Source organism: Semicossyphus pulcher, unplaced genomic scaffold (genome assembly GCF_022749685.1).
Source record: "Semicossyphus pulcher isolate SPU_LCO1_2020_fin unplaced genomic scaffold, fSemPul1.0.p SCAF_13, whole genome shotgun sequence".
Lineage (NCBI taxonomy): Eukaryota > Metazoa > Chordata > Actinopteri > Labriformes > Labridae > Semicossyphus > Semicossyphus pulcher.
In genome coordinates this window covers 4,744,949-4,772,815 of record NW_027211637.1, presented here as the reverse complement: position 1 = coordinate 4,772,815, position 27,867 = coordinate 4,744,949, and the positions used below count along the sequence as shown (strand labels likewise).

The 27,867-nt window shown below is 40.6% G+C and overlaps 1 protein-coding gene across 2 annotated transcripts; it reads left to right on the top strand.

Annotated features, from left to right (window-relative positions):
- The first annotated feature begins 121 nt into the window (after window positions 1-121).
- On the top strand, window positions 122-25,940 carry LOC138589520 (vitamin D3 receptor A). 2 transcript variants are annotated; one of them, XM_069659840.1, is made up of 8 exons: window positions 122-269; window positions 1,187-1,317; window positions 13,677-13,861; window positions 14,886-14,985; window positions 16,339-16,516; window positions 19,984-20,135; window positions 21,891-22,007; window positions 24,141-25,940. In XM_069659840.1, the coding sequence occupies exons 1-8, from the start codon at window positions 124-126 to the stop codon at window positions 24,392-24,394; spliced, it is 1,263 nt and encodes a 420-aa protein (XP_069515941.1). In that variant the 5' UTR covers window positions 122-123; the 3' UTR covers window positions 24,395-25,940. The 2 variants fall into 2 exon arrangements, with proteins under 2 accessions (XP_069515941.1, XP_069515940.1); XM_069659839.1 differs by having other exon boundaries at window positions 124-269; window positions 14,886-15,031; window positions 16,367-16,516.
- Window positions 25,941-27,867: the final 1,927 nt, after the last annotated feature.

The following is a 27,867-nucleotide window of genomic DNA, read 5'->3' as shown; positions in this document are numbered from 1 at the left end:
ATAAAGACAGTTCACATTGTTCTCCTGGCTGTCTTTTTATGCGTATCATTCGAAACAAGAGCAGGCCAGAAGTATGATTCAGACTCTAATCTCTCTTCTCTTTTGTTCCCGTCCTCCGCAGTGATGGAGCCCATGACGGTGACGACGTCGGTGGTCGGACCGGAGGAGTTTGACCGCAATGCCCCGCGGATCTGTGGAGTGTGCGGCGACAAGGCCACCGGCTTCCACTTCAACGCCATGACGTGCGAAGGCTGCAAGGGATTCTTCAGGTGGGTGTTTATATTTTATTTTTTGTGTTATTAGGAGTTTTATATGTTTTTTCTTGGTGTTTTGAATAATGGTAAGTGTTTGTGTCTCTGAGTAATGCGAGGTGTTATTAGCAGGCTTTTCATGTGTAGGAGGTGATCTGAGCATGCACCCAATTTTCTCTGTGCTTTCTGTAAACCTTGAGTTAATCATACATAGTGCTTTACTTTTAGGCAGCACTGAGAAGTATTTAACTTGTCTGTTTCAAATACTGCAGATACTTTTTTGGTGTTCATTTCACTTAAATCTGTATTTATATTATATCATATATCAACATATTTAATGAATGGTAACTGATTATGTCTGTTATTTTTAATTAGGTGATATATTAATGAGATAATTTTTTTGGTAATATATAAAAATGTGGAATTTTTGATTCAGTACATTGGTTGCCTTTCTCCTCCTTTCCGTTGTCAAATAGTCAAAAATACATGCATAAATAAATAATTAAAAAAGATACAAATAAAAATGAGGAGTATGCGTATATGACGGCCTGGTTTCAGTACACACACGAGTTGGAGTTCTGATACTGTCTGTGTTTCTCTGTCTGGCTGCATGAACACTCAGGCAGTATGAACAATATGCATAATTCATCGGTGTCCATGGTCCTGATGTTTTCCCCCCTTTTTCTCGTCCCTCTCGCTTCCTTTTTCACTTTCACACTCACATGGTATTATTTCACTACATTTTCTACATCATTATATTTAGAGGTTCCTTATTTTTTAAGAGAGGAAGAATATTAGAGACATCTGCATCCGTTATGTTTTGAAACAATATCATCAATAACCATCTTCAGTGTGCAAGCGTACAGTCTCCTTCCTCTGTTCCCGTAATGATGAATATTCACTGGGAATAAAATATTCTGGATTTAATCCCACAGACGCAGTATGAAGCGTAAAGCCTCCTTCACCTGTCCATTCAACGGGAGCTGCACCATCACCAAGGACAACCGGCGTCACTGCCAGGCCTGTCGCCTCAAACGCTGCATCGACATTGGAATGATGAAAGAGTGTAAGTTTACCTTTCTGACCTCTGATCTCCTAGCAATGCTGCTGATTTGTTGGAGTCAATACAAATTCATGTTGTCAAAGCACAGAATTAGCAGACAGCTATGAGTTAATTTGACTTATTTACAATGCAGTTTTTCTTGAGGTAAGTCAAAATGTGTGAATTCTGCATTTTACCGTATTCACGGATGTTAATAAGATTAGGACATTTTTAGATCCAAATACTCATAACCAGATGGAATAACAAGAATGAGTTCGCCACATGCAGTAGATATGTTTTGTGAAGGTTGATAATGAGGTGATAATAGGTTAGGGTGTAAGATCTCCTCCTCTGGATATTCCTGTGATGTAATATTCATGTAGGCATCTGAAGTCATGTAGAGCAGCTGCTTCTCATGCTGCTTTAAGATCACTGTTTTACATGAAAACCACGGCCAAGCCACATTTTTAATGTAATGTTTAAATGTAAATTGTAGTTCGTTTTTCACTTACCATAAAATTTGGTGTATAAGACCCACTTTTAATACTTTTTTTCTCCTAAAAAGTGGGCTGTGGCCTATATAGCGGTGTGACCAATATACCAGTATAAAATGCAGAGAGAGCTATTTTATTGTGTTATGGTATTTTACCCAGACAATGGCGCTACAATCTAGCTAAAGCTTCGTCATGGACATGCAGCGTCATGATCGCCAGTGCTGCCGCTACCTTCCCAACAACCAATGTTACCGTAGGCTGAGCTCAACTACCGCACCGGTAGCTAGCAGGATTGCAAACTCGACATGGTGAAAACAGATGGTAGACTTTAATTTGTGTGTGTTTTTGAATGTGTTTCAGATAATAATGGCTCTAGAAAACCTTTTTTTCCCACTCTGAGATACCCCCTAAACAGACTGTAACTTGTATTCCAGATTTAACAATAATTAGACAGTATTTTAGTCCATGCAAATTTCAACATATTGCCTCATATACTACACATTAACACAGTCAGAGGAAGGCTTCCTACAGTCCAGAGAGGCAGCTTGTTTAACGTGTCACGTTTGGCTCACTAAATCTCTTCTGGTTTTCCATTTTTTTGGCATGTCTGCTTCCATTTGGACAGTAAAGTAAATATAATCAGCACAATCCATTATTATCCAATTTTCAATTCTTTTACTATCTGTCATAGCTTTTTAAACTATGTCTAGAAAATCTCAAATGCTGTTGGATTGGTAGATGTAACATCTGCCTGGAGAGATCAGCAAAAGGTCAACGGGTACAAGTGGTAAAGTAGTTTCCGGCTTGCGAAGCGTTTAATCTAATATTTAACGACATGCAGGAAAACAGCAGCCAGTAGAGTCAATGGTGAGGTGTAAATTGATCTGAGTTGCAACAAGGAAACTGGCAGTTGTAGATATGCATAAGGCAGGCGTACCGCCATATGGCAAACTCAGACTTGGGTCAAAAAGTAGGAGAAAATAATAATTAGAAATCCTGTTTTTACAACAAGTTGGCTTTCCACCATCAGTGCAGCTTGGATGGTGACAATGATAGTGTATATACATCTAAAATTGTATTGTAGTATGTGTTCTAAAGGCTGTTTGATGGTTCTGCTGATAATCATGTTTGTTATGCATAAAGTAACAGGGTGTAATACAAGTAAATTGCACAGTGAATGAGACATCAGCTCACCCTTTGTTAATACAAAATGACACCTTATCATAACTGATTCATAATGACTAACATAGAGGGGCGTCTTTATTCTGCATGTTCACATAATGTCACAATACTAAAGTTATTACACCATCAGTTCTGCATCCTACTTATTATCCCACAATTACCTTCATAACAGGGTTGCAATTGAGTGTTGCACTTGAAGTTTTTAATGACCTATCCTACAAATAGGAATTAGCATCAGCAGCATCAAAATAGCAATGACAAGAGGAGAGAGAGAGGGGGAAGGAAGGAAGCCGGGGGGGGTTAATGTCCTGATCAACAATGGGTCTCTTTCTTCAAAGAGACACACAATGGTCTGGCCCACATTTCATTCACAAACAGACAGTGTGTGTGTGTGTTCGTTGTATGTTTGTGTGAAACAGAGATGATGCAGGGCAGGGTTCAGACTGAAGATAATCACTGTGTTAACCACAATTAGCCACATGACACTGGCATGTCTGTGTTTCGTTGAGAAAAGATGAGAGACGAGCGAGCCGGAGGAGACGGACAGAGCAAGACTTAGAAAATGGTCTCTTTGTTTCTCACAGCGAGCATACATGTTCATGGGATGGAGGAGGTCCTCTGCACTCACAGGGGACTCTCTAAAAACACGGTAGTTCTGCAGGACGTAACGGTGCACGCTTCTGCAAACTCAGTGACTGTTCAGTCAAGCTGTTTCTCTTTCATCCAGGAGGCTGCTGTGTCTTCTGTGAAAACAAAATACAATATTAACGTATTATCTGAGCCCAAACTAAGAACCTAAAACCTACCACTCATTACATACACATTGTACATAAACCAATCCATCAATCAATTTATTTTAGTGCATTTAAAAGTATGCAGGGGGTTGTTGTCACAGTTGCAGCAGTTAAGTTGTAGAGTAACAAGACTAGGTCAAAGCCCTGTATGTGGCTGACCGCATCAGGTCAATGTGCCCATTTGTGGGCAATGTGTTACAAGGACTGTCCTTATGAGGCCGATGACAACGTGTTTGAAAGCAGGTGCGTGCTGCGGACGTAGGTGAGGACAGCGGAGGAGCAGCCCCGCCTGCTCCCCGAACAAAGTATTCAGAGCCACATAGACAGTCGCGTCAGTGGAGGTCCAGTATGCTCCATGATCCGCCATTGCGATGTCGCAACCCTCTCTCAATGGCTGTGAATGTATCGTCACTCACTCACTCATTCAGTCAGTTACTCAGTCAGTCACATACAGACCCGTGTGTAGGGCTGGCCCTGGCGGTCGGCCAAAAACAAAGGTGTATCTTCATAAATTGATGATCACAATTGATGTGTGTGCAGCCATCTTCCTCAACATAATCAAACTAAATGCAGCAGCTTTATGCAGATTCTTCACTTCCCTTACACAACCTGACGTTCTGCAATAATAAACCTTTTTCAAGATTGTTATTTAATTAAAGCCAGCTGTCGCTGCATAAGCAGAATCCTTCCAAGGATGACGCTGAAAAGAAAGCAGCATATTACGCCAGCAATTAGTGCCTGACATTAAAAGCATAATTCACATTATTAGCTCTGATTAATTCCCATCACAGTCAGCTGACGGCAGAAGGTATTGTGTTCATCTGCAGTCTGATACTGGAGTGACGTGCATTGTTAAGATCTTATTATGCCCTACCAATCCTCTGGTTATCATTATTAAATCTTGGCAACAACCACAAGGCAGCTTCAAAGTAACCACACATACTCCTGTGCATACGCCTGTGCACATTTAACTAATCATTTGCATCCTGGTATTTTAGTCAGCATCTCTTTTGTGCCGTGCAAATCAGTTTTATTTTTACTAAAAAATAAAAATGACTGGGTTGAAGTTGGTACACTCATGCACTTAAAATGGCTTTGCCCTAATGGAAAAGTGGCAGTGTAGTGTCACATCTACATTCATGGCTGTAAAACTGACTGAAGTGGAAATCACAGAAATGGAAGTGTGACAGGGTGGGTAGCTAGACTAGAATGACTGCAGCTTGCACAACCAATTACGAAGCTAGCAAAAATGTTTTCCATTCTCTGTGTGGATGTGTGCAGCGTCTGTGTGGCCACATGCTTAGCTTTATCTTTCTATTTACAATAGTGAATCAGGTTCAGTGGGTTATTGTCAAATAATCATCTTTGTCTCATTTTGAGGACATTTTGTCTGGTTGTGTGGAAATAATAACAAACACAGTATGTCCTATAAATTAAACAGAAACACAAAAAGTAAAGTACAGGCTGAGCCAGGATGAAGGTGAAGCACTGACAGTGATTTCTGAAAAGTCTCACAACCAATTTTTCAGTAATTGTTTCTCCACAGTTTGTCCAAACACACGTACATCTGCTTAAAGCATGCAGAGTAAATGAAAAACACTCTCTCGTATACGGCCATAATTGATCTCCTTGTTGTGTTTGTTTATATGACTTTGTCAGGAGTTCATCATATGAGCAACAGGTCACAGGATCAAACAAGCAGACACAGGGATGTAAAGTCCATATCTCTGCTATAGACTGTAATAAGAGGAGGACGTAGCCACAGTGATATCACTTTGTGGTTTAAGGAGTATTGTATTTAAGCCTCAAGTTTTTTGCTTTCAACATCTTGTTTCTTTTTCAAGACAGAAGGGACCATATTTGGACAAAAGGGCACTATGCCTCAATTCTGATTGACAGGTTATCAATGATGAAGTACCAATGGCCTAAAGCACACGCAGCTCCATCGTCTTCTCGACAGTCAGACTCCTTTTTCAACTAGTGTATGAAGAATAAAGGTTTAAAGCACTTCTACATTGGTTTCACTTTTCAGACCCAGATGCTAAGCACATTTCATACAGTCTATGATCTCAACATATGATGTTTGAGTGTTAACAGTTTCTTGTATATGTGTGTTAAACAATCAGTTTTACTGTTGATTTTGTGAAAGCGCTGAAGAACATGACCAGCTTGTGAAAGGACTGTGTCCATTAACCTGGAGAAATTGATATCGCCAGTAAATATTGGTATCCTGAGGCACAGGGGTAACATTTTAAATTAAAGAAGTTGTAGATGAGACTGAAAACAAGATTAGATGTATTTTTATTACTCTTATGTTATTTTTAATTAAAGCATCATTAAGATCCCAAGAACAATTCGTTTACATTCTGTTTTCGTGGGGTTGTGTTTGTCTTCCTTTGTTTTTCTCTCTTATACTGGCAGCTTTGTGTAAGCTTCACCGCTATTCAGATCACAACTGTGTGTGTGTGTGTGTGCCCTCTGCAAGCTGTGCCAGCTGAGTCCGTAGTAAACACCCCTACGCTGTCCTTGTTTGACAGAGGTTAGGAGATGCCAGGAAAAGACCTCCCCACTGGTGTGTGTGTGTGTGTGTGTGTGTGTGTGTGTGTGTGTGTGTGTGTGTGTGTGTGTGTGTGTGTGTGTGTGTGTGTGTGTGTGTGTGTGTGTGTGTGTGTGTGTGTGTGTGTGTGTGTGTGTGTGTGTGCGTGTGTGCGTGTGTGCGTGTGTGTGTGTGTGTGAGTTCATTCGCATGCTTGCTGTGTTTGTATGTTTGCGCGGGTGTGTATTTGTAACAGGATTAGAATCACAGGAGAGTTTCTAAAATGTTGCAGCCTTTAGATGAATGAATTCCCGCCCTTGTGCCTTTCAGTATAAGCTTCTCCTGCAGTGCTGCACTCCATTTGCTTCCCCTAATTCATATTCTTCATCCTCTCTCTCTGCAGTCTTTTGTGTTTTCTCTCTCTTTGACAACTTTTACACCAGCATTTAGATACTTATTTCAACCAAAAATATACTAAATGGAGGTAAACCATCACCAAGACAAAGGCAGGTTCTGCAGAATATTTAGCGTATCTTTCAAACCAAATAAGTCAGGTAAGTTTTTAACCTTGGCCTTATTTTAACATGCTTTTTTGTAGGTTCCTCCATTTTGAAATTGGTCCAGTAGATTTCCTTTGCCACTGACAGGCTGAGAATGTTACTGGTAGTGTGTCTAAGAACATTAAGTTTGGATTCCTATAGAGATGGACTTATTTTTTAAGGGTAAGAAGGTTTTTTAAACCAGAAAAAGTTGTTACATTGCTTTCTTCAAAGCTGCCAGACTCCATTATAAAAACAGTAATTTTACCTTGAAGAACTCTTGTAGAGTTGCTGGATTATTGCTGCTAAGATCGGCTTCTTTGTTTGTGTTTATTATGTGACTTTGGTGTTTCAAATGGTCAGTTTGGCTGAACACATAACATAAAGAAATAACTGATTGAGAGAGCGTTAGACCAGCTCTCCCTTGTTGTGCAAGCTAAAAGTGCTTAATTTGTCAATGGAGCCTGGTGGCTTGAAAATATGTAACTGCTGTTTCTGGTTTAAAAAACCCTTTAAACAAAAATGTTTCTCTTTATGGATTATAACAGTAATGTTGTATGACACTTATTTAAACAATCTGAGCCTGTCAGTGGAAAAAACAAGCACTTTTTGTAGACATACTTTGATCAGGCACATTTGCGACCAAGGATTATGTTGCAGGCATTACAGCTGTGTCGCGGCTGCAAGCTGAGAGGATCTCCTGGAGCAATAAAAAAACTGTTTGATTTACACACAGTTACACACAGTAAGAGTGCCCAGGTTAAAAAAATGCAGAAATTCCACCTTAAATCTCTTTTAACAAGCCTCTTGTAAGTTTTTGTATTTGCAAGTAACAGGAAACCTAAAAAATCTCTGCACTTTTTGTTGACACATGTTGTACACTCAGTGAGTACAACATGTGTCAACAGAGTTCTAACAGGAACTTAATCATCACATTAACAGCAAAATGATGGAAAGATCTGGAGGCTGATCACAAACGTGTGTGAATGGCTGGTTAAATTACAGCCTTCATAATTTAAACCAACAATCCACCACCACCTGGTGTGTTTAGACTCCACGCCTTCCTGCCACCATGCACGCTTCCATTGTGATCTATTGATAAGCCTTTTTGCGTCACACTCAGCGTGTGTTGGTGCTCTGACGCCGGACTGACCCGAATTCACCTCTTGATCATCACCGTCCCAGGGCGACATTGTAAAAAAAATATTGGCTCAGCACCAAATCCAGCATGACATATATCACACCAAATCTGAGCGTGAGCAGAGTCCATTGTGTTTAACTGGTCGCTCGGCTGATTAATGAGTAAACCTGCTGTGAAACTCTGGCCTCCACGACAGGGAGACTCTGCCTTTCCCCTCCTTCTCAGTGTCTCTTTGGCATAACTGGTTTTGGCCAAACCCAGATTTTTTTTAAACCCCCCCTTATACCCTCCCCTTTCTATCTTTGCTCCTCTCTGCCATGCAGGGCACCACATCCACACATCCAATCAGTCGCTTTCCAAACAGCAAAGTTTTTCTCTTGGTAAACTGCTGTGCGTCTGCCAGGCGCTGCGGGGTGGTCAAGATGTTCCTTTTGATGGTCTGTTGTTTTTTGTGGACTCCTGCCTTAATGATGCCACGCAGGGCTCAAACTTGGCTGGAGGCTGACTGCTTCAATCATGTTCCCTGCCTCAGAATAGCCGCTTTGACGGCCTGAGCCAAACTCTGACCAAACTGTGCCTATTCATGATCGGGCTTGGTGCTGCATTCTTGGATGTCCTCACCACAAGGAGTGGTTTTTGGGCAGTCCGCTCCTGGCTCAGGAGACAGGATGGACTTTGGAGTGCAGCCAAAGCCTAATTAATGACGGTGGGTTAAAAAGCGATGAAAGCCAAGTAAATCCTTTGGTTAGCGAAGCAGTGAGACACATTCAGTTGCCTTTTTAAGCCTGTGTAGCCAAAAAGTTGTTGTTGTTGTTGTCGTCTGCCTCACCACATTATGCGGTTATGTAACTCTGCTTCTGTGGTTGCAATCCAGAGTGCAATCAGTGAAAATCCACTTCAAATATAGTTGTTTACAGCTTCAAGGAAAAACAACCAGTGTTTAGCATGAAGTGCATGATCCGAGCACTATTTAATTTAGAGGCAACCATGTCATTTTATTGGTCTCTAAGATTAGCAGTTACTGTAAAGTATGTATTTATTTGGTGTTTATTCCTTTGATACAAATATGTACTTCGTGTTATGTGGCTAAAAGATGTAGCATGCCACATGACATCATATTTTATTGACAGTTAGGGAATAACGGATAAACAATTTCAGACATTTCTGTATGAATAGATGAAGACGAGGAAGAGAGGTTACTGCTTATTACTGGTACAACAAAGTTTGAACACATCACTTCCCCGGCTACCAATCAATATAAGTATATATATTTTTTCAATGTTTATCGTTAACCTTAACCTAAGCTCTTCATGGTCTGACACTTAGTTCCCTCAATGAGCTCTTAATACCGTGTGTGTGCGGCCAAGGTTGACTAAGCCTTTGCCATTAAAGCCCCCAGGGACAGCCTGCCAGAGGACCTGAAGATAACTAGCTTAGTAACAACTTTTTAATCTCATTTTAAAACAGATTATATTTTTTAATTATTGTTAAATATAAAAAAGGACCTCTTTTTTTGTTTTATACATTTTATTAAAAGGCTTTTTTATTCTTAAGGCACCAGCTTTACTTGTTTTTACAGTCTATAAAAAGGCATTTTACATTCCTGCATAGCTGCATAGCTTGTGCTTGTTTTAACAGATAATTAAAGGCATTTTTAAATTGTTAAAGCAACAGATTACAATTGTTTTTGCACAATTTAATTTGCACAATTATGTTGTACTTTAAGCTGTTTACCTGTACAAGCAGTTTCTAAAGGATGTAAAGAGCTTGCATCCTGCATCAGCCAACATGAACAAGGTCTTTATTTATTAAAAAAGGGTTCATGCGGTGTCTATAAAGCTAAACAAACAGCATCATTTTATTTAGCTACATTTAACGTCAGTAAAATATGAATAGTGAGACAGTTTCTCTTTGGCTAAAGCTCCGTCAGTCTTGCCGTTGTATCTGGCGTGTCGTGACCTTGCGGCTCCTGGCCTGTCTCTCTTTGGCAGTCGTGGTCTGTCTGGCAGTCATGCTGTCTGTCTGTCTGCACAGTTGAGCGCTTCATGGGTAATCGGTCACTGTGGCAGAGAGTCAAAGGGATAATATGGGCCGTGGCATTCAGGGGTCAGTGCATTACTCTAACACAGTCACCCAGGCTTGCTCTTTTATGTTATTGAACAGTATTTCTCTATAATCTGTGCTCCTTCCTTCTTCTCTCTGTGCTATTTTAGCTCCCCTCATATTACTGAAGAAGAAAAGACATGCAATTATCTTTCTCCATATTGTTATCATGATATGAAACATGTTTGCCCTTTTCTAGTTTAGTGGTAAACATTAGTGCTGAATTGTAATTGTACAGTTACCCCTGTGTGTTATCAGCTCTGTATTCGCTGTACAGTTTCGTGCCTGCACAGGCAGCATGTACGTTCTTATTGTCGTCGGTAGCATGATGACATAACCGCCCACCTGCGTCTTTCCCTGAGGTCAACAGTAACACCATGTTCAGAAACATACAGGAGACAAACACCTTACAGTTCAATGTGCTCAGTTTTTCAGTTAGGTCTTATAGTCGTATATTTGACATGCGTGGTTTGTATTTTCTGACATGTATAATCTTCTAACTTAATCAAAACAGTGACAGTCAAACAGTGTTAAGTAATACGCAGGCTCTATTTGAAAAGTAGTGTAACAAGAAATGTAACACATCAGGATTTTTTCAGACCACCTCGTGTCAGATGGTAAAAACCACACACTAATCACTCGAGCCGCCTGTTTTGCATTTTATAGAATCTCTTAAGGCCCAGCAGATTTCCTGTTTTCACACCATCAGTGGCCACTCTGCTGCACATGCAGATGTTTGTCATCAATCTGGAGCTCAGAGGGATCTCTGAAAGAAAATCATTGCACTGCAGGATTAGTGTTCATTACTCACACTTACAAAACTACATTTAGAGTGTTGAGAGCTCATTGGGGTGATGCTAACCTGAGTGTTTCAGATATGGATAGATCCCAGTGGATTCTTATTTATCAAGTATAGAAAGACCTCCAATATGAGACTGAGATGTGACTAACTCAGTGTTTCCTCTTTATTCACCCACACCCACTCGGCCCACAACAGAACTCGTGCATACAATTGTCACTTCTTACTGTTTGGCGGAAGTCATTCTGTCATTCACACATTTTCACAGCAGGGTGCCAGCCAGTGTTCTTGGTTCTGCACCATTCTCTGTTGTTGTATTGCTGCAAAAATTAATGTTGTTGCATAATGACTTACTTATAACTCCTCCTGTAGCTTTATGATTCCCAATGACAGCATTTTAATGTGAAACATTTCAAGGTCAAAGTGGATTTCTTCTATTACAGCCCTGATATATCCAGTGTTTTTACATGGCTCAGCAGTGGCTTATAGGCGGTAACAACACAAAACTGTAATCATGATCAGTCCACTAACAGTAAAGAACAATGAATCTGTGTTAACTTTTTTTTTTTACAGTAATGCATTTTCTTAATATTCTTGCATTTGAATTGTTAAAGTGATTCTCTCAAACATTTCAGTTTCGTTCTCTTTAGCAGCACCTATGGTGAGAAATGGTAATTGTGGGAGCACACTTCCCAGACAGTGTTGCATGTGTGACGTCCACGGTTGGCTCCGGTTGTAACTCTTGATTTTCCTCGCTGCCGGTCGGTTTTCTTTGGATTTTCACTTCTTTTTGAAGTTGTATCTGTAGTCATTGATCTTTTCTTTGTTTGTTCAGCCATAGTAGATTACTGTTTACTCGCAACATTTGCAGAGACCGGAAAAGCAGCCGCTTAGCTCCGCCTACCCTCTCTGGCAGATCAACCACTGCTGGCTGATGGTCACTAACTGGGACTCCCAGTCTGTAAGCCTTTGCATTTGCGCAAAGGCTTTCACCATTGTGTTACCACATTCAGCGATAGATAGTGACTTTACAGACATTTATTTAAATGAAAATAGAGATTATCACTTTAAGTTGATGGCAAATAAAACCTCAAACAAAATCCTCAGTTAGAATAAAGTGATGAATTGGATCACATGAGATCATTTTAAAAGGCAGTATAAGAAGAATCTACTCCTGGCTAAAACCTTTTTGGTAGTTTCCAAACATTCCTATATGACGGACAAACCCAGAAAATATCGTTCTTAGTTATGTAATAAAAATGTGCCCTCTATGTCAGGGTACATTGTGTTTTAAGAACAGTACAGATGGATGTAAATCTGTTGCGATCTGCCATAAATAATGAGTGTTGAGAGTATAAGAAAGTAATGTGATGCTCTGAGACATGTGGATATAGCACGCAAACCCAGGAATTCCCAAGAGAGCCTCTCATCTTGTCAAACCTAAGAGTCACTATAAACAGTATGTATAATCCATTCTGCTCCTCTGTGCCACTCTGCCTGCAGTCTCTGCTCCTGCAGCATGAATAAGGCAAAAGGCACTTAAACATCCAACACCCGCTGCATCAGCTGTATGAAAAGGCAGCAGACATGACAGGCCTCTTCTGCGTGCCAAACTAAGAAGATGTATGGTTCATGTAGTCTGGGATGGAGATGTTCGGAGCTTACATTACTGCTCCTTCACTTAGTTTTTAATGCTAACTTTGTTGAGTTGCTGAAATGTAGGACATATTTCCCCCAACATCTCACTTTCAGAAAACCCAAATCCATCCTGAAACTTTATCATTCCTGTTGTTAGGCCATTGTTTTGGATATGGATGTCCCATCAAGGTTGAGCAAGTGGTGCTAGGTTACAATATAAGAACATGATCCCTGCTTTCAGTGATGGTTACAACTTCACTTCCCCTGTCTACTTTCCTCCTTAATGCTCATCTCACAACCCACTATTAGACGGGAAAACAACCCAATTAAACATTAAATCCAAACTATCAAGTTCCTGAATGTTTCAGATTAATTGAAATAATTCTTTATATTTAACACATTTTATTTGGTTAACTACATTGAAATGTCAGTACAGTATGTGACATTGTGTGTGGACCTGTGTACGTGTTTACGTTCAGTGAATTGTATTCGCTAAGCCCCTGCCTTGAACAGCCAATGTCCAATCCTACGTTAGCAACCGTAACTAGGCGCAGGAGGCCTTTTAAGCTTTCAGAACAAGGAGAAATGCTGAAACGGTGTGCAACAGCAGATCTCATCACAGTTTAGTGGGGGGTGTCATATTTTTCACTTTTCCATAGCCAGAGGGAGAGAGAGGAGACACACGAATTAAAAATTGTGGAAGACGGTCAAATGGTCTCCGCTTGCAATCCTGTCTGGTCTCCGCTTCCACCAACGACGATATTGGCACAGCCTTTATTTTACCACCCCTTGGTTTGTGCCATTGTTGTGGCAAACTTTCCTGTTGTGTCTTTAGGAGATGCAGTGTATGGATCAGGCCCACGATATGCGAGCAATATCCTGACGTGCTTTAAACAAAATGAAAAAGTATTGTGCACATGTATTGAGTAGTATTTCCAGTTTTGAGAGCAAATCCAACACTGACTGCTGTCATCCCCTGCTGTGTGGGACATGTGTGAAAAGCAGGTCCGGAAAATGTCAGGAGCTGAATTTCCTGAAATTGTCTGAAAATCAGTCAGTCAGGTGTAGAAACCGCTTTTGTGTGTTCTGATGGGGTTTTTTTTATGTCAGTTTATTGCAAGATTTTAATATTTTCTTCCTTCTCTCTTCTATTACAGTCATCCTGACAGACGAGGAGGTTCAGAGGAAGAAGGACATGATCATGAAGAGGAAGGAGGAGGAGGCAGCCCGGGAGGCGATGAGGCCTCGTCTGAATGATGAGCAGTCTCGGATCATCTCCTCCCTGGTGGAAGCTCATCACAAGACCTACGATGCCTCCTATTCGGACTTCTCTCGCTTCAGGGTTAGTCCAGTACAACGTTTCTTTCTTTACCAGAACCACACTGACATTGTTGACAAAATCAGTTTGTTCCCCATCGTGGATTTGGGTGGAGCTCCTCATGATGTCATGCAGCAGAAGGGAGGGATCCCTGCAGTGGCATCAGGCCATATTACTACATTTTCCAGTGAAAAGCAAATTCAGAATATAAAACAAAACAGATTTTTTAATCATCACAAGTCGCATATCCCACAGTGTGCTTGATATCCAATTTCAAATAACAGCCTGCTGCCATAGAGGCTTTTTTCTTTGGAGCTTTAATGCTAAAAGTGCTGCTTTGTTTTTCCACAGCTCTACAGAATTTGGCATTTTCTCTTTTAGTTTGTACTTATTTCTGTTATTGGCTGAAGAAGGTGAAAATTGTAGCAAGAACACCAGGAAAGGCTGCCACCTCTTCATGTTTGATTTTCAGCTGTGAAGTTAGTTTACACCCTGGGCACTGAGAATTCTCAATTCTGATTGGCTGGAAGGTGAGAAACTTTTAGTAACCGGGCAGTATAACCAGACACCTATGACGTCAGTGTTTTGTTTGTAGTTCTAAATTGATGCACCAGCTGTCAGCAGAGACATCAACAGTGAGGCTTAGCAAAATATTTTGAAGCTAGCTTTATTTGTTTTTACTGGATGTGCAAATCCACTGAGCATAGAAATAAACCTTAATAGAGAAACTGAAATGAAGTTAGCATTAACTTCTCTCCTTCAAAACAGAACATATACTTTTTAGCTTTATGTTGCCCTCCAAAAATATACTTTACCTTCTTCATTTTGGTGTTGTTTAACAAATCAGGGTTTAGCTGGACATTCAAGAAGCTCCTCAGATGTGGAGCATGGGAGAAATATCCTGGTAACTTGTGGCTCCTCTCCTGGTAACTCCTGCTGTGTGCTGACAATCTTTCCTATCTTGCTGGATTAGATTTCTAAGCTCCACGTGGCAGTGCACCAAGCTGTGATTGTATTAATATTTGTGTTTCTCTGTGTGTATCCGCAGCCTCCAGTGCGTGAAGGCCCAGTAACACGCAGCGCCAGCAGAGCCGCCTCCCTTCACTCTCTGTCTGACGCCTCCTCTGACTCATTCAACCACTCACCTGGTGAGACGCACTGTCCTTCTCCTCCCGTCCTTCTCCTCCTGTCCTTGTTGTCTTTTATGCTTCAGGGTTACCTCTGCCAAGGACACAGTCATGAAAAGATCCATTTATTTAAAGATACAAGTAAACCATAGCAGTAATTCTGCGTAGTGTACCAATGTCAGCCCATGATGTTTTGTCCTTTAAGGAACCAGCCCACTTGCACATGTACAAATACTTATACACTTACGCACATACACATACCAATTATGTTTAATACTGTATTCATTTAAGTGCCTTTCTGTGTTCTTGTTCCTGCTCTTAGTTGCAGTGAAATGTTCTGCACTAGGAATCGGTTAACTAATCTCTCCACATCATGGCATGGCACATCATCATATTGTTGCAAACTAACACACTTCAGTTGGTTAAGTTTTTTTGAAAATGGGCATTTTTCTTATTGTATTTTATATTGTTTAGTGTGGATATCATATAATATTGACATGCCAACCAAACTCCAAAAGTTTGCCAAAACAAATGCTGTAATATTTCCGAACATATGGGGCCAATTTCTTCCATCTTTGATCTTTTGTTTTTTCATTATTTTCTTGATTAATCCATCAGTTTTTTAGTCTATAAAGTGTCTGAGATATTTTTACCATTTTCTGTGTTTTACAAAGTCCTACATTTTCTCAAAGCTCCTGTGAGGAACTTTAGATTTGTGTTGATTTTGGCGTCCCCTGTGAACAAAACCGTACCTCTCATCTCTTTGCCGATTCCGTCCTGTACATGCTTAAGTGGTGGTTTTTAACAAAAATCCCATCCTGCTTTCTTTAACAGTCAACCTGCTAAAATCTCCTCACAGGAGCTTTAAATAACCTATAACCTAATAATTTATAGCCTAAAAAGTTGCCATTTAATTGTTGACAACTAATCTATTGATTTTAGCAGCTCAGCTATCATGGAGAAATGTTATATTTGTTCTGCAATGTAATGTGTATTAACAGAGATGTTACTTCCCTTTTCTCATGTTGCTCATTTTAGCTTCGAAGCGACAGTTGCACTGAACACTATAACTAGAAATTAAATACAGAAACAAAAATCTGGCAAACTTCTTTGAAAAAGTCTTTGAAACTAACAACTTCAGTCATTCAGAGCAGTATTTAAACTCTCTGGAGGTACACCACCTCTTACAGCTTTACGTTCACAGCACTTTATCCACTATGAACTCACCTGCTGTCTTACCTGGTTTAACCTCTCTGTGACTCTTTGCTATTTCTGTGTGTTCGACACCTTTTAATCACTCCTTATTCTGCCCCTCCCCTCTCTGTGCTCTCCACCCCTGTCCTCGCATTTTCTCCTAATCCCCTCTGCAAACAGAGTCTGTGGACACCAAGATGAACTTCAGCAACCTGTTAATGATGTACCAGGACGGTGCGAGCAGCCCAGACTCCAGTGAGGAGGACACCAAGCTCTCCATGCTGCCCCACCTGGCTGACCTGGTCTCCTACAGCATCCAGAAGGTCATAGGCTTCGCCAAGATGATCCCCGGCTTCAGGTACATAACGAATGCACCGTAATGCGATGATTTGGTGAAGAAGGTGGACTTGTAGATTTTGAGGTGTCAGTACAGGATAGTAGCATGCATTGCTGTCCAGCACAGTGTCTCTTTTTGTTCTAGGAGTAGTAGGCATTAACCCTATGAAAACAAGACTCCTGCAAGTGGCACAAGAAGATAACTTGTCGCATCGTATTTCTTTTCTTTTCATGACAAAAAACATCTTCGATTATTCTGGTTTATTTGTCTACATAACACTTTGGGTTTGTTTCTGCAGACTGTAGGGTTATGAAGCATCAGAAAATACAATAAATGACATCACAATAAGGAAGAATACCAATGTATGACACTGGATGAACATTATCAGCAGATTAATCAATGAAAATAACTGTTCGTTTAAGCCCTTATTTAATTGGTTAACAGCTGTTCTGACTGACTGACTGCTGAAGCTGACCTGTACCTTCAGGTCAACAGGAACCTTTCTGATTGGCTCAGAAGGGCTCTGATACTGATATGCACGATAATCCTCTGATACCATAAATAATAATCCAGCCATGTTGAAAATTAAACTTTATTACCCCCGCAGCTGTCCTCTATTTTACTCAGTTCTGGTAATCATTTGTTGACTGGTAAAATTCAGGTGCATTAGACCAGCAGCACGTACATGCATACAGGCTAGCAGCCTGAACGAGCTCCCTGCCCACATGCAGAGCGCACTGATTTGCTTCCCACACATTTGTAGGACATTACTGTGTAAGGTGAGAAGCTATTATCCCTCCCAAACAAACAAGCTCTTCCAAGAATACGCTGGAACAGGCTGTAGCTTCATGAACACATGCTGCGTTGAGGGATAAGTTTATAAATGTATGCACATACAGCGACCGCGTTATAACAGAATAAAGTAGACACATCTGTTATATGGGCATACATAATGCATACATGTTTGCATGTTACCATACTGAGTAACAACTGTTGACTTGCAGTTAGTATTTACTTACTGTACATTTATTCCTTGTTGCGGTGCATCATAAGTATATTATTTACATACATATTCAATGGGAGTATAAAGAGATTAGGGAAGGAGAATTGGGCTTCTTGTACGTTTTAGCCTCCACAATAAAGCTACATATGACTGTTAAAGAAAGCAGGATGAGATTTTTTTTATTAAAAACCACCACTTAAGCATGTACAGGACAAAATCAACAAAGAGATAAGAGGTACGGCTTTGTCCACAGGGGGCGCCAAAATCAACACAAACTGAAAGTTCCTCACAGTAGCTTTAAAACCAGTCTGAGCTTTTTCAATGAAGAATTTAGATCTTATTTCCTAATTTTGTTTGTTCATAAACACCCTCCATGTTAAGATTATAAAGCAATTTCACATAGGTGAATAATCTATTGTTTTACTAGAAACACAATTGTACCCTTATTTTTCAGCTGACATACATTCCACTTTATTTTCACTGTTATATATTCTACGGCTGTGGTGGACCTAAAAGTGGGTCGCAAAGCTTTATTCAGTGGGTCGCGGATGTGTGATTGGAAAAAAGAAAGTTGTGGGAGAAAGTCGATACTGCGCTTTTATTTTGAAGGACATGGGTTTCCTTTGACGTGCATGCAGTAGTTTAATCACTACACAGTATGTATGTATGTATGCACTGATGGATAATCCCAGCTACATACTTGAAACTTGACAAGCCCTGCAGTGGTTGCATTTATGTTGTCGTCTTTCATATTTCTGTAGAGGGAATATTTTCCCCTTATGCACTGCCACCATTTTGGTTGACTATTATACTGTTGCGTTTTGTGATGCTCACATTCTGCGATGTTTCGTTCAGGTCTGAACTGCACAAACGTCTGAAATTTGGGTCTCGATTTGTCATTAAGGAGGTGGTGGTGGGTCCTGAGGCGAGACCAGTTGAGAACCACTGCTCTAGGGTCTATTTATCTTTCAGGACCATAATAATATCAACTCCTTTTCTTCATATTCTGCCTCTGCTTCTTATACTGCAACACAGCAGTGATTCAAACTGCAGTGATTTATTAATTTCTTCCTGTAATAACTCTAGTGCAACAGCACATTTGCAAAAGAACACTAAACAAAAAAGACAGGACAAGGACAAGTGGACAGCAGCTCGACAGAAAGAAAGAACTGAATAAATTATAAGAGCATTAGAGTGATAATAGTGTTGGTGAAGGTTTGTGTTTTTCTTAAAGTTATAGCTGCATCCATCGGTGTGTAGAGTTTAAATAGTGTAGTTCTGTGTATGTGCGTTTGCTGTGCTCATGTGTGTGCTTTAATGGCTGCACAAAGCGTGGGTTTAGACCCTCTGTTGCTGTGGTAATCATATAATACATTTGTTGTGCATGCTAATCAGACTCCCTCCCTAACAGGTGTAGGTGGTTGAGGACACTTTCTGACAGATAAATACCTATTATCTGTCAAATGGATCTTGTTGGATGTAATAGCATGGTGTGTTTGTGTTTGTTTGTGTGTTTAGAGTGAGATTGTTATGAGGACATTTTTTTGCAGTAGTTGTTTTAATGATGTGTACTGTTTCAAGTGAATTTTTAACCCAATTAAATTGCACCACTTGTTTTATGCCACAGTTTCTTACATTCAGCAGTGTGCATGGTCCAAGGACTAACCTTTTTATTTTTGGTAAAATCTACAGCTATCAGCACCCTTTTCAAGCTTTAATTTCAGTGTCATTAAACATAAAGACCACCCAAGTTGTTCTCTGTTCTTATTAAAAGTATTTTCCTGCTAGTTTGTCATTTGCACCAAACACACCACCAGCATTCAAACACCAGCAATACCTCAGTAACTACTGATAACACAAACTAAGTGTTTTGCTAACACAGGTTAGTATCATAGCCTTACTAGTATCTAGCTCTGTCATTTGTTCATATCATTGCATTTTTCATATCCCTGCAAATTCAGGTCCCCTCAACATTCTTACCCTTGATCATCCGTGCTCCCCCTGCGGTGGCATATCAATGTAAACATATATACATGCATTGTGTTTTGAAAAATATACCTGCTCAGTGCTATCTGGTAGAAAGACATTGTGTAATGGCTGTGCTGTTGTATCTTTGACTGTATCTTTGCCATTTCTGCACCTCAGGGTCCTGTTATTTATTGGCCATTTATTCACAGTACTGTTATATATGGGGTAAGCTAATACTGGCTGATTTATCTGTCTAGCTCTTAAGCTTGAATTCACTTTGGACGTATAACTCAAGTTAAATGAATAGGAGAAGAGTTTTCAGAGGAGGTGATAAAGCACAAAGACAACCGTTGTAGAGGTGAAGCTGAAGTCTAGACACAACCAAAGACACCTTCCTTGATTCTGTCAGCAGGATAAATCACATCTATGTTCCAATCTAACAATGCTTGTGTCTGTCTATAAACATGTATGCAGCAACAGTACAATAACACACTGTTTCTGTGTCTGTATGTTCCAGAGAGCTGACGGCAGAAGACCAGATCGCTCTGTTGAAGTCGAGTGCCATTGAGATCATCATGCTGCGTTCAAACCAGTCGTTCAGTCTGGAGGACATGTCCTGGAGCTGCGGAGGTCCCGACTTCAAATACTGCATCAATGATGTCACAAAGGGTTTGTTGCATCTTATTGTCATAAATAAATACAGTAAAACTTTGATACTGCAGAATCAATGCATGAACACAGGGAGCACATTTTAACTCCGACACACAGCTGCACACGCACTGTCATCAGAGACCTTGCTCATTGATGACGCACTCCTTTTATTCCTTGTGTACCCAGTCCTCATGAAGTTTCCATGAAGGCCAAATCATCCAACACAGCATTGATTGAAACCTGCCTGGACACACATGTACACACTTTCGAGAGAGACTGATGACACAGCGGAGATTTAATTTCCTCGCCCAACTTATATAACGGAGTCTTACAAGGATCACCCACACACACTTCATTTCTATGCACACATGCACATTACTATGAGGTTTTGACTTCAGGTATTTTCATTGAAGCTGTAAAGTGGCCACAAGCACACACACAGCTCTCAGGCCCTCATGCATGCAGGTCAGGAATTAAAGCTCTCTGTCTGCAAGTATAAATGCACAGAGAGACTAATGATTCTTCTTTGTAGCCTGCTGCTGCGTTAAAAGGCCAGTTCGCCAATTTTAAACCTCAGTCCTATCATGCTATTATGGGGCGCTAATGTGCCTTTGGGGGAAGGTTCTCCAATGGGCCCTGGAAAACCTCCGCCAGACTACGTTAAACGCGTCATCTGGCGGAGGCCAGGAAGCTTGCTAAACTACACTTCCTCAGTCTAGGACACCCGCCTCCGATTTGTCATGTCTCGTTCAAATTCGTCAGGTTTGAAATGTAGACTGCAGACCTGAAGATTTTTAGATGATCCACAGGTATATTCTCATCGTGTTTCGGATTCTGTACCGCTCTGAGCCATTGCCTGCAGCGATCAATGTCCTTGATTGGAAAACGGTAGTATTTCACTCCAGTGTCTCCCGCTGGGCCGTTCCTTTCAGAGGGAGGGGCGCAATGCACACTGGGTGTTGTAGGAATGTAGAACGGGCGAAACCAGGAGCTGTTTGTACAACTTTCTCCACTGCTATGGCGCCAATTTCAAATATTATTGCTTCTATCTATTACAGAGAACACCAGCTTTGACTGTCAGTGGCTTTTTCCAGGGGCGAACTGCTCCTTTAAATGTGTTTCACTCAGAACAAAATTATTTTCCAAACACAAAAAATATATTTTAACCGTGGATTCCTAAAAAAAAACACTCAAAAAACATCTGCATTAAAGATATAATTATTAAATTGCTTTATTTTGTTTGTTTTCTTCTAAATGAGAATAAAAACTAAAGTGTCTCAATACAACAGTATATTCAAAGTTTCCTGAGCTACTGCAGTCCATTTTACTGATGTGGAAAACTGTGATTGGCTCATAGACATCCAGTCAAATAAGTCAATTGATCATTTTGGTGGAGTCAGGGGAAACGTATCATGGATCAAGACAACTTTTAAAAGTTCTGTGTATCATATAGGTTTGGGGATCTGAACTGGAGTCTTAAGAGGATCACCCACACACACTGCTTTTCTATGCACACTTGCACATTACTATGAGGTTTTGACTTCAGGTATTTTCATTGAAGCTGTAAAGCAGCCACAAATACACACTCGCTTCTTAGTCCTCCACACAGAAAGTGATGTCAAAAATGGATAAATGCACAGAGAGTAATGAATCTTCTTTGACGCCCACTCCAGCATTAACTGTTTTCATTTATAAATCAAAAAAAGCACAATATATGCTTATTACAAGAATGACTCTGCAGTGCTAACAGTGTGTTTGTGTTGTCCTCCGTAGCTGGTCACACTCTGGAGCTGTTGGAGCCGCTGGTGAAGTTCCAGGTCGGTCTGAAGAAACTGAACCTGCACGAGGAGGAGCACGTGCTGCTCATGGCCATCTGCCTGCTCTCCCCAGGTACTGCTTTTGTTTGTGTGTTCACAGCGTAGGTGCATTTCCAGCTGAGCCATTTCTTTAAGGGTGAGATTGTTAACAGATTGAGTGACTAGCAACACAATGTCGGGAAAGTAGAAACAGTGCCGCGCAGGGGTTGTGTTTCTAGCTGACCTGGATTCACCCAAACATCAGTGTTTTGTTCTGCAACCAGTAACACATGAAAAAGCTTTTCCTGGAAAACAAAACATCCTGTTCAACAAATCAGTTTATAGTTGCAACAAACATAGTTTGTAAGATTCAGTGACAAGTTTCAAGAAACTGTGAATGAATGTGATCAGTGAGTCTGTGGAGCAGTAAAGCCACTTCAGGAAAAGATTATTCCAACTCTTTTACTATCTCAACATTTCAAAGGATGTTTGTTTCCAGGGTCTTACACTAATGTGAGTCAATGAGCCAAAGAGCTTAAATAAATCTGATATTCAAGTATTTGTTTATAACCTTCTACCACAGGCTTTCTGATCATTATTTCACTGCTGTCAAAGTACCAAAGCTCCCAAAGTAGGTTAAGTAGTTATTGTTGCTATTGTAAATAGGATGTACTGCAAAAAAAATCTGTATTTGCAATAGTTCCCTTTTTTTTGACCGTAGTGTTTCAAATGCCATTCATCTGCAGATGGTTGGTGGTTTAAGGGGATCAGCCGAGACTTAAAACTAAGTGCGCATTCACACCTAAAGTCTGCTTGTTTGATCCGAATGATCAAAGACCAAATTGTTCCAATGTTGCATTTCGCCTCCAGTTTGGTTTGTTTCACACGGCAGATTTCACCAGCGGACCAAAAGTTTTGATGCACGAGGAAACTGATCTCTGATTGGTCAGAATTTTAACTTGGGAAAACTCCCTTTGAAAAAGAGAGAAGATCAAGTAATCTAATTACCTTATGAACGGGTTATCGAGTACTCACAAATTGTATATTTTTTTTATTGTTAAAAAAACATACGTCGGACATGGACCTCCCGGCCCGGAAGTAGTAGGCTATATGCCTGTAAGACAACATAAACTAACACATTTACATTAATGTAAATAAATTGCCAACAATAGAAAGCAAGTGCAATTTCAAAAGCACTGAACAACCTTAACAGACCTTTGTAACATTTCGTCGTCAAACGTCACAGCGGTAGCGGGCTGAATGGTAAACAATTCTGTGTTGCTTCACACGTAACTCACATGTTTTCCACTCTCGTAGCTGTTGTCCGGCGTGATGGTGGCTTGTACTCCATCTCAACAAACACCATCAGCTCACCTAAGCCTTCTTTTTCCACAACACTTAATGGGAGCATACTGGAATAATGACGTCAACGAGTACTCGAGTATTCGTCCTCATCCCTAGTTTCCACAAGCATTTGTGAAATTGTTTGGTCAGCCCATATTTCTATTTCCTTAATGATCCCCCACGTCTGTCCTCTACTCATCTCGCTGTGTGTCTCAGCAAATACAGGTTTGTTTCCTGTATTTTGTCCTACTTTAAGTCCGTTTACATTCTCACCAGAATCAAGCCGGGGTTTCATTCCGGCGTTCACACCACCTAAACGAACCGCACTGAACCGGGTTCGGTTCGGTCGGACTAAACAAGGCTGGTGTGAACCCCTCTAAAAAGACTAAACAGCCTTTTCTTCCACCTTTTACAATACAAGTTAAAGTGACGCGATATGAAAAATCATTAAACTATAAAAGCTAAATTGCGGCTCCTACAAACACGTTCTAATATTCAGAGGATGTTGTGAGAGCAAAAACAACCAAATGAAAAAGTAGGAAGCAGTTGTGATGTATTCATGTTTTATGTTGGCAGTGTCCCTGCTTTAATATTGTTTACTGTAGCCAGTCAGGATGATAGTAAAGTGCATGTTGTGTGATCAGTAAAAGTCCAAAGACCTTAATTACAGTCAGCTTACTTTTTCTTGTAGCTAAGATTTGGAGGGAAAAAAATCTCTAACTCAAGTTCTCGTTCTCTTTTCATTCATCCATCTCCCCACCTCAACCTCACTATCCTCTGTTTTCTCCCTGTGTGTCTCCACGACTCTTCCTGCCTTCCTCCTCCTCTGCTCTGTGACCACCTTCATAATGGCCCCTGCACCCTCTCTGCTCACAAATGACAGATCGTCCTGGAGTCCAGGACCACGGCCGCATCGAGCAGCTCCAGGACCATCTGTCGGAGACCCTGCAGGCCTACATCCGGGTCAACCACCCGGGCGGACGCCTGCTCTACGCCAAAATGATCCAGAAGCTGGCCGACCTGCGCAGCCTGAACGAGGAGCACTCCAAGCAGTACCGCTCACTCTCCTTCCAGCCCGAGCACAGCATGCAGCTCACCCCGCTGGTGCTGGAAGTGTTTGGCAGCGAGGTGTCATAGCAGAGGAGGAGGAGCTCGTGCATATATGTACACACTCATCACACACAGGATGATTAAACAACCCATACCGCCTTTTCCCCAGGAAAACCCCAGCCCTGATTGACCTGGACATGTGGGAGAAAGATGGATAATCAGATAGGACAGTCACCTCTTTATAACCTGCCCATCCTCCTTCTACTCCTCCTCCTCCTCCTTCTCTGGACCTTAAGCAGCAGATACCTGGACCTCTGGATTTGTGGATTTCAGACACCAGAATATGCTATGGATTTCTGCAGTACCTGGATAACCAGATTATATTTTGACCTCTGGATTGTCAAACACAGTACCGCATTAAATTTAATTACAACCAGATCCTCTCCACATCCAAAATACGCCTTCTCTCATCACCACCTCTCCCCAGACACCACTGCTGGACTCCTGCCTTCTCTTTTTTTTTACAGTGATGACAGCTCGATGGATGTGACTGTCACATCCAGCTTACCATCAACCTCATAACATTGTTCCATGTTCACATCATCGCGATGACTGACAGGAATAGTTTTACATCTTATAACCAAGCTGGCACTCGTGAGGTACAAATATATCGCTAGCCATGTTACTACAGCAGTGTTGGATAGCTATAAACATTTACAGTAACAGCAAAGACATCCAAATATATTAAATATCTATATAGCCAGCCATGGGCGAGCTTAAGAAAAGTAATGGGGGTGATATGGGAGTCTAGCAGGTGTGTTTTCATGCCCTGTGTTTCTGTGTATGTGCAAACTAGGAGAGATCAGTCAGCTGTTTAAGTGTGGGAAGAAAGAGGAAGATGAGTAAAGGAGGTAGGATGGATGGATGGAGAGAAATGCTTCGTTTAGAGTTCCCTGTTCGCAAGACAAAAGGGAATTTCACAAAACAAGAATGTATGTATAATGCTATATAAATATAAATGATACGTATAAGCTGATATATATAAATATATATATTTAAGAGAGTGGTTGCTTCCATGGAAGCAAACAGTTCTGAGTGTTGTATAATGTAGAAGATATGAAGTCCCTCCTCAGCCGTGTGTGTATGTGTCCTCTCTCTAAAGACGCACACACATAAGGAAGCACTGAGAAGTGTGTGAGGAGACCTTCTATTTTTGTGATGTGTGTACAGTTTATGAGAATATTGATGGACCACAAGGGGGTGTGTGTACAGGCTCTGACTGAGGGTTTAGTGCAGGGAAGCACTTCTCTGTTGATTTTTGTTTTTAGTCGTGTGTGGACCTGTGAAGTTTGTAGACTGACATACGCAAACACAACGTCACGTTTTAGTGGATAGTGATTATCCAAAAAATATTTGTTCGGCTGGTTAGATTGCTGCTAAGACAGTTAGAGCTAGATAGTTGGACAGAAGCCAACTACCGGCTGTTGCCTCAGGGAAAAGTTTGTCTGATGATATTGTGTACTTGGTGTTTATGGTGTGTGTGGCGTAAGCTTACAATCATAAGACAGAGATTGTTTTTTTGAAGCTCTAGGCATCACTGTGATTTCTAATCATAACAAAATAACAGCATAAGTAAGCTAAAAGTGAGACTTTTTAAAATAATGACGACAAGATTTTCATTCCTAAGCTTATCTGTTCAAAGAAAGAGTTCTTTTACGATTTGCTTTACATGATCATTAATCCATTAGAGATCATTGTTGAATTAAAAAGCCGTTTAAATGGCTACATTTTAAAACAAAGTAATTTTTTATAAAACATTAACTCAAATAATATCAACATTACCTTTGTTCTTTTCAGGGTAAAATGAATATTCTGCAGATGGTAGCAGTGTAGTAGTTAAACAGTGTATAGCATATAGTGTGTGTGGAATGAAATCCTTCAGATGCTCTAAACGGAGAGAAAATATGAGAAAGAACTTTTTTATATTTAACATGAAATCAAGCCTCAAACCTTATCGTCACATTAATATCATTTCAACACCAGCCACATAAGCGAGGTTTTTAGGATGTTACATTTCAACATCACTACATATCATATCACGTTTCTGTCGACACAGTGCATGCTCACCCCTCATGCAGGCCTGGATCGCCCCCTTGTGGACAAACTCTGTAAATACCACTTGCTACGTCTGTACATAGTTAGAGATTAATGTAGGCAAAATACTAAGAGAATTCAGTTGTTGATGGCAAGATGCTCTGGAGATACAGCACTATATGCAAATTAGGAGATGGACTCTTATGTTTTATTCAACTAGAATGGACAGAGGAGAGACGATCCTGGAGGAGATCCTGAGGTGTTTCAGGGTGCACTGAAGAAGACTGTCAGATTTGAGTTGGACCAGTGCGGCTTTTTAAAAGTGCGTGTCTTTGTCTGTAATGTTTGGCCACCAATATTTAGCAGATTTAGCTAATGTTGTGTAAAAAAAATACTGATTTTATTACTAGGTAGAGTGTCTCACTTTCAGATAGAGGCTACAAAGGGAGAGGTAGAAAAAGTAGTTGAAATATCTCAGTTTAATACTGATGCCCACCAATATGTAATTGGATCTTTATAACAAGCAACCAGGGGGAAAAAAACATTCACAATGTCACTAGAATTTAAAGTTTTTGTGTGACAGGACAGGTATTTACATGTCCCTTGTGAGACGCTTGAAAAATTGGACATAACAAGTAATGTCTCTTTCCTCAGTACAGATTGCAACCCCTTACCCCTTGCAGCTTCTGTGAGGCCCAAAAGAAAGTATAGGAAGTCTAAAACTAGGGACTAAGAGTGGAAATTTAAATTTGGCCCAACACGCCTGAAAGAACATTAAGAAAGGTCCGTTAAAATACCAAACTGGCCAATTTAGTCACTTAGGGCTAGCATCGGTCTCACCCCTGTTTTAAATGTTGCTGTTCTTTACTAGTGCAATGATGACACTCAGAAATCTCACGTGTTATAATTGCAAAGGCGTCATGTGACTGAACATTCCCAGTGGTGGTCATGTTGAGCATTCCAACCAGCTAAGACTCGTGCACGATCTAAACTCAAATCATCATTGTGAGCATCTTCGATTCTCCGACAGGCTCTTAAATGCACCCCGACCGCTCCGCCAGGAAGTGTCCTCTCTGTCCATTCAAAGCTTATGGATGTACTTCTTTTCTCTCTCTCTCGTTTTCTAAAGTCGATAAGCTTTTGACGATTATACAGTATACCCATTTTATTTTCATTTTGGTGAAAATATATTTTTTTCCTCATTTTTTCTTTTTCTTTTAAAGATTGTCAATTTTAATGCGTGTCAGTTTGCTGTCTAGCTAGCGCTTGGCTTTCTGCGCTGGGACATCGTTTTAATGAAGCAGAGACGAGCTTGGTGGACTCCTGGAGCCTTTCCTGAGAGCAAATGAATGAGCTCACCTTCCCTTGTTCCGTTGATTTCACAGGAGTGAATACAGAAAAGCCCCTTTTTAACCAATGATGTGGCTTCACTCTTTACTCGGACAGGGAAGACCAGTGGAAACCAT

Coding starts and splice junctions, on each gene's coding strand:
- LOC138589520 (XM_069659839.1), top strand. CDS start 124: ATGGAGCCCATGACGGTGACGACGTCGGTGGTCGGACCGGAGGAGTTT. Junction 1,318..13,676: donor CATTGGAATGATGAAAGAGT/GTAAGTTTACCT, acceptor CTTCTATTACAG/TCATCCTGACAGACGAGGAG. Junction 13,862..14,885: donor CGGACTTCTCTCGCTTCAGG/GTTAGTCCAGTA, acceptor GTGTATCCGCAG/CCTCCAGTGCGTGAAGGCCC.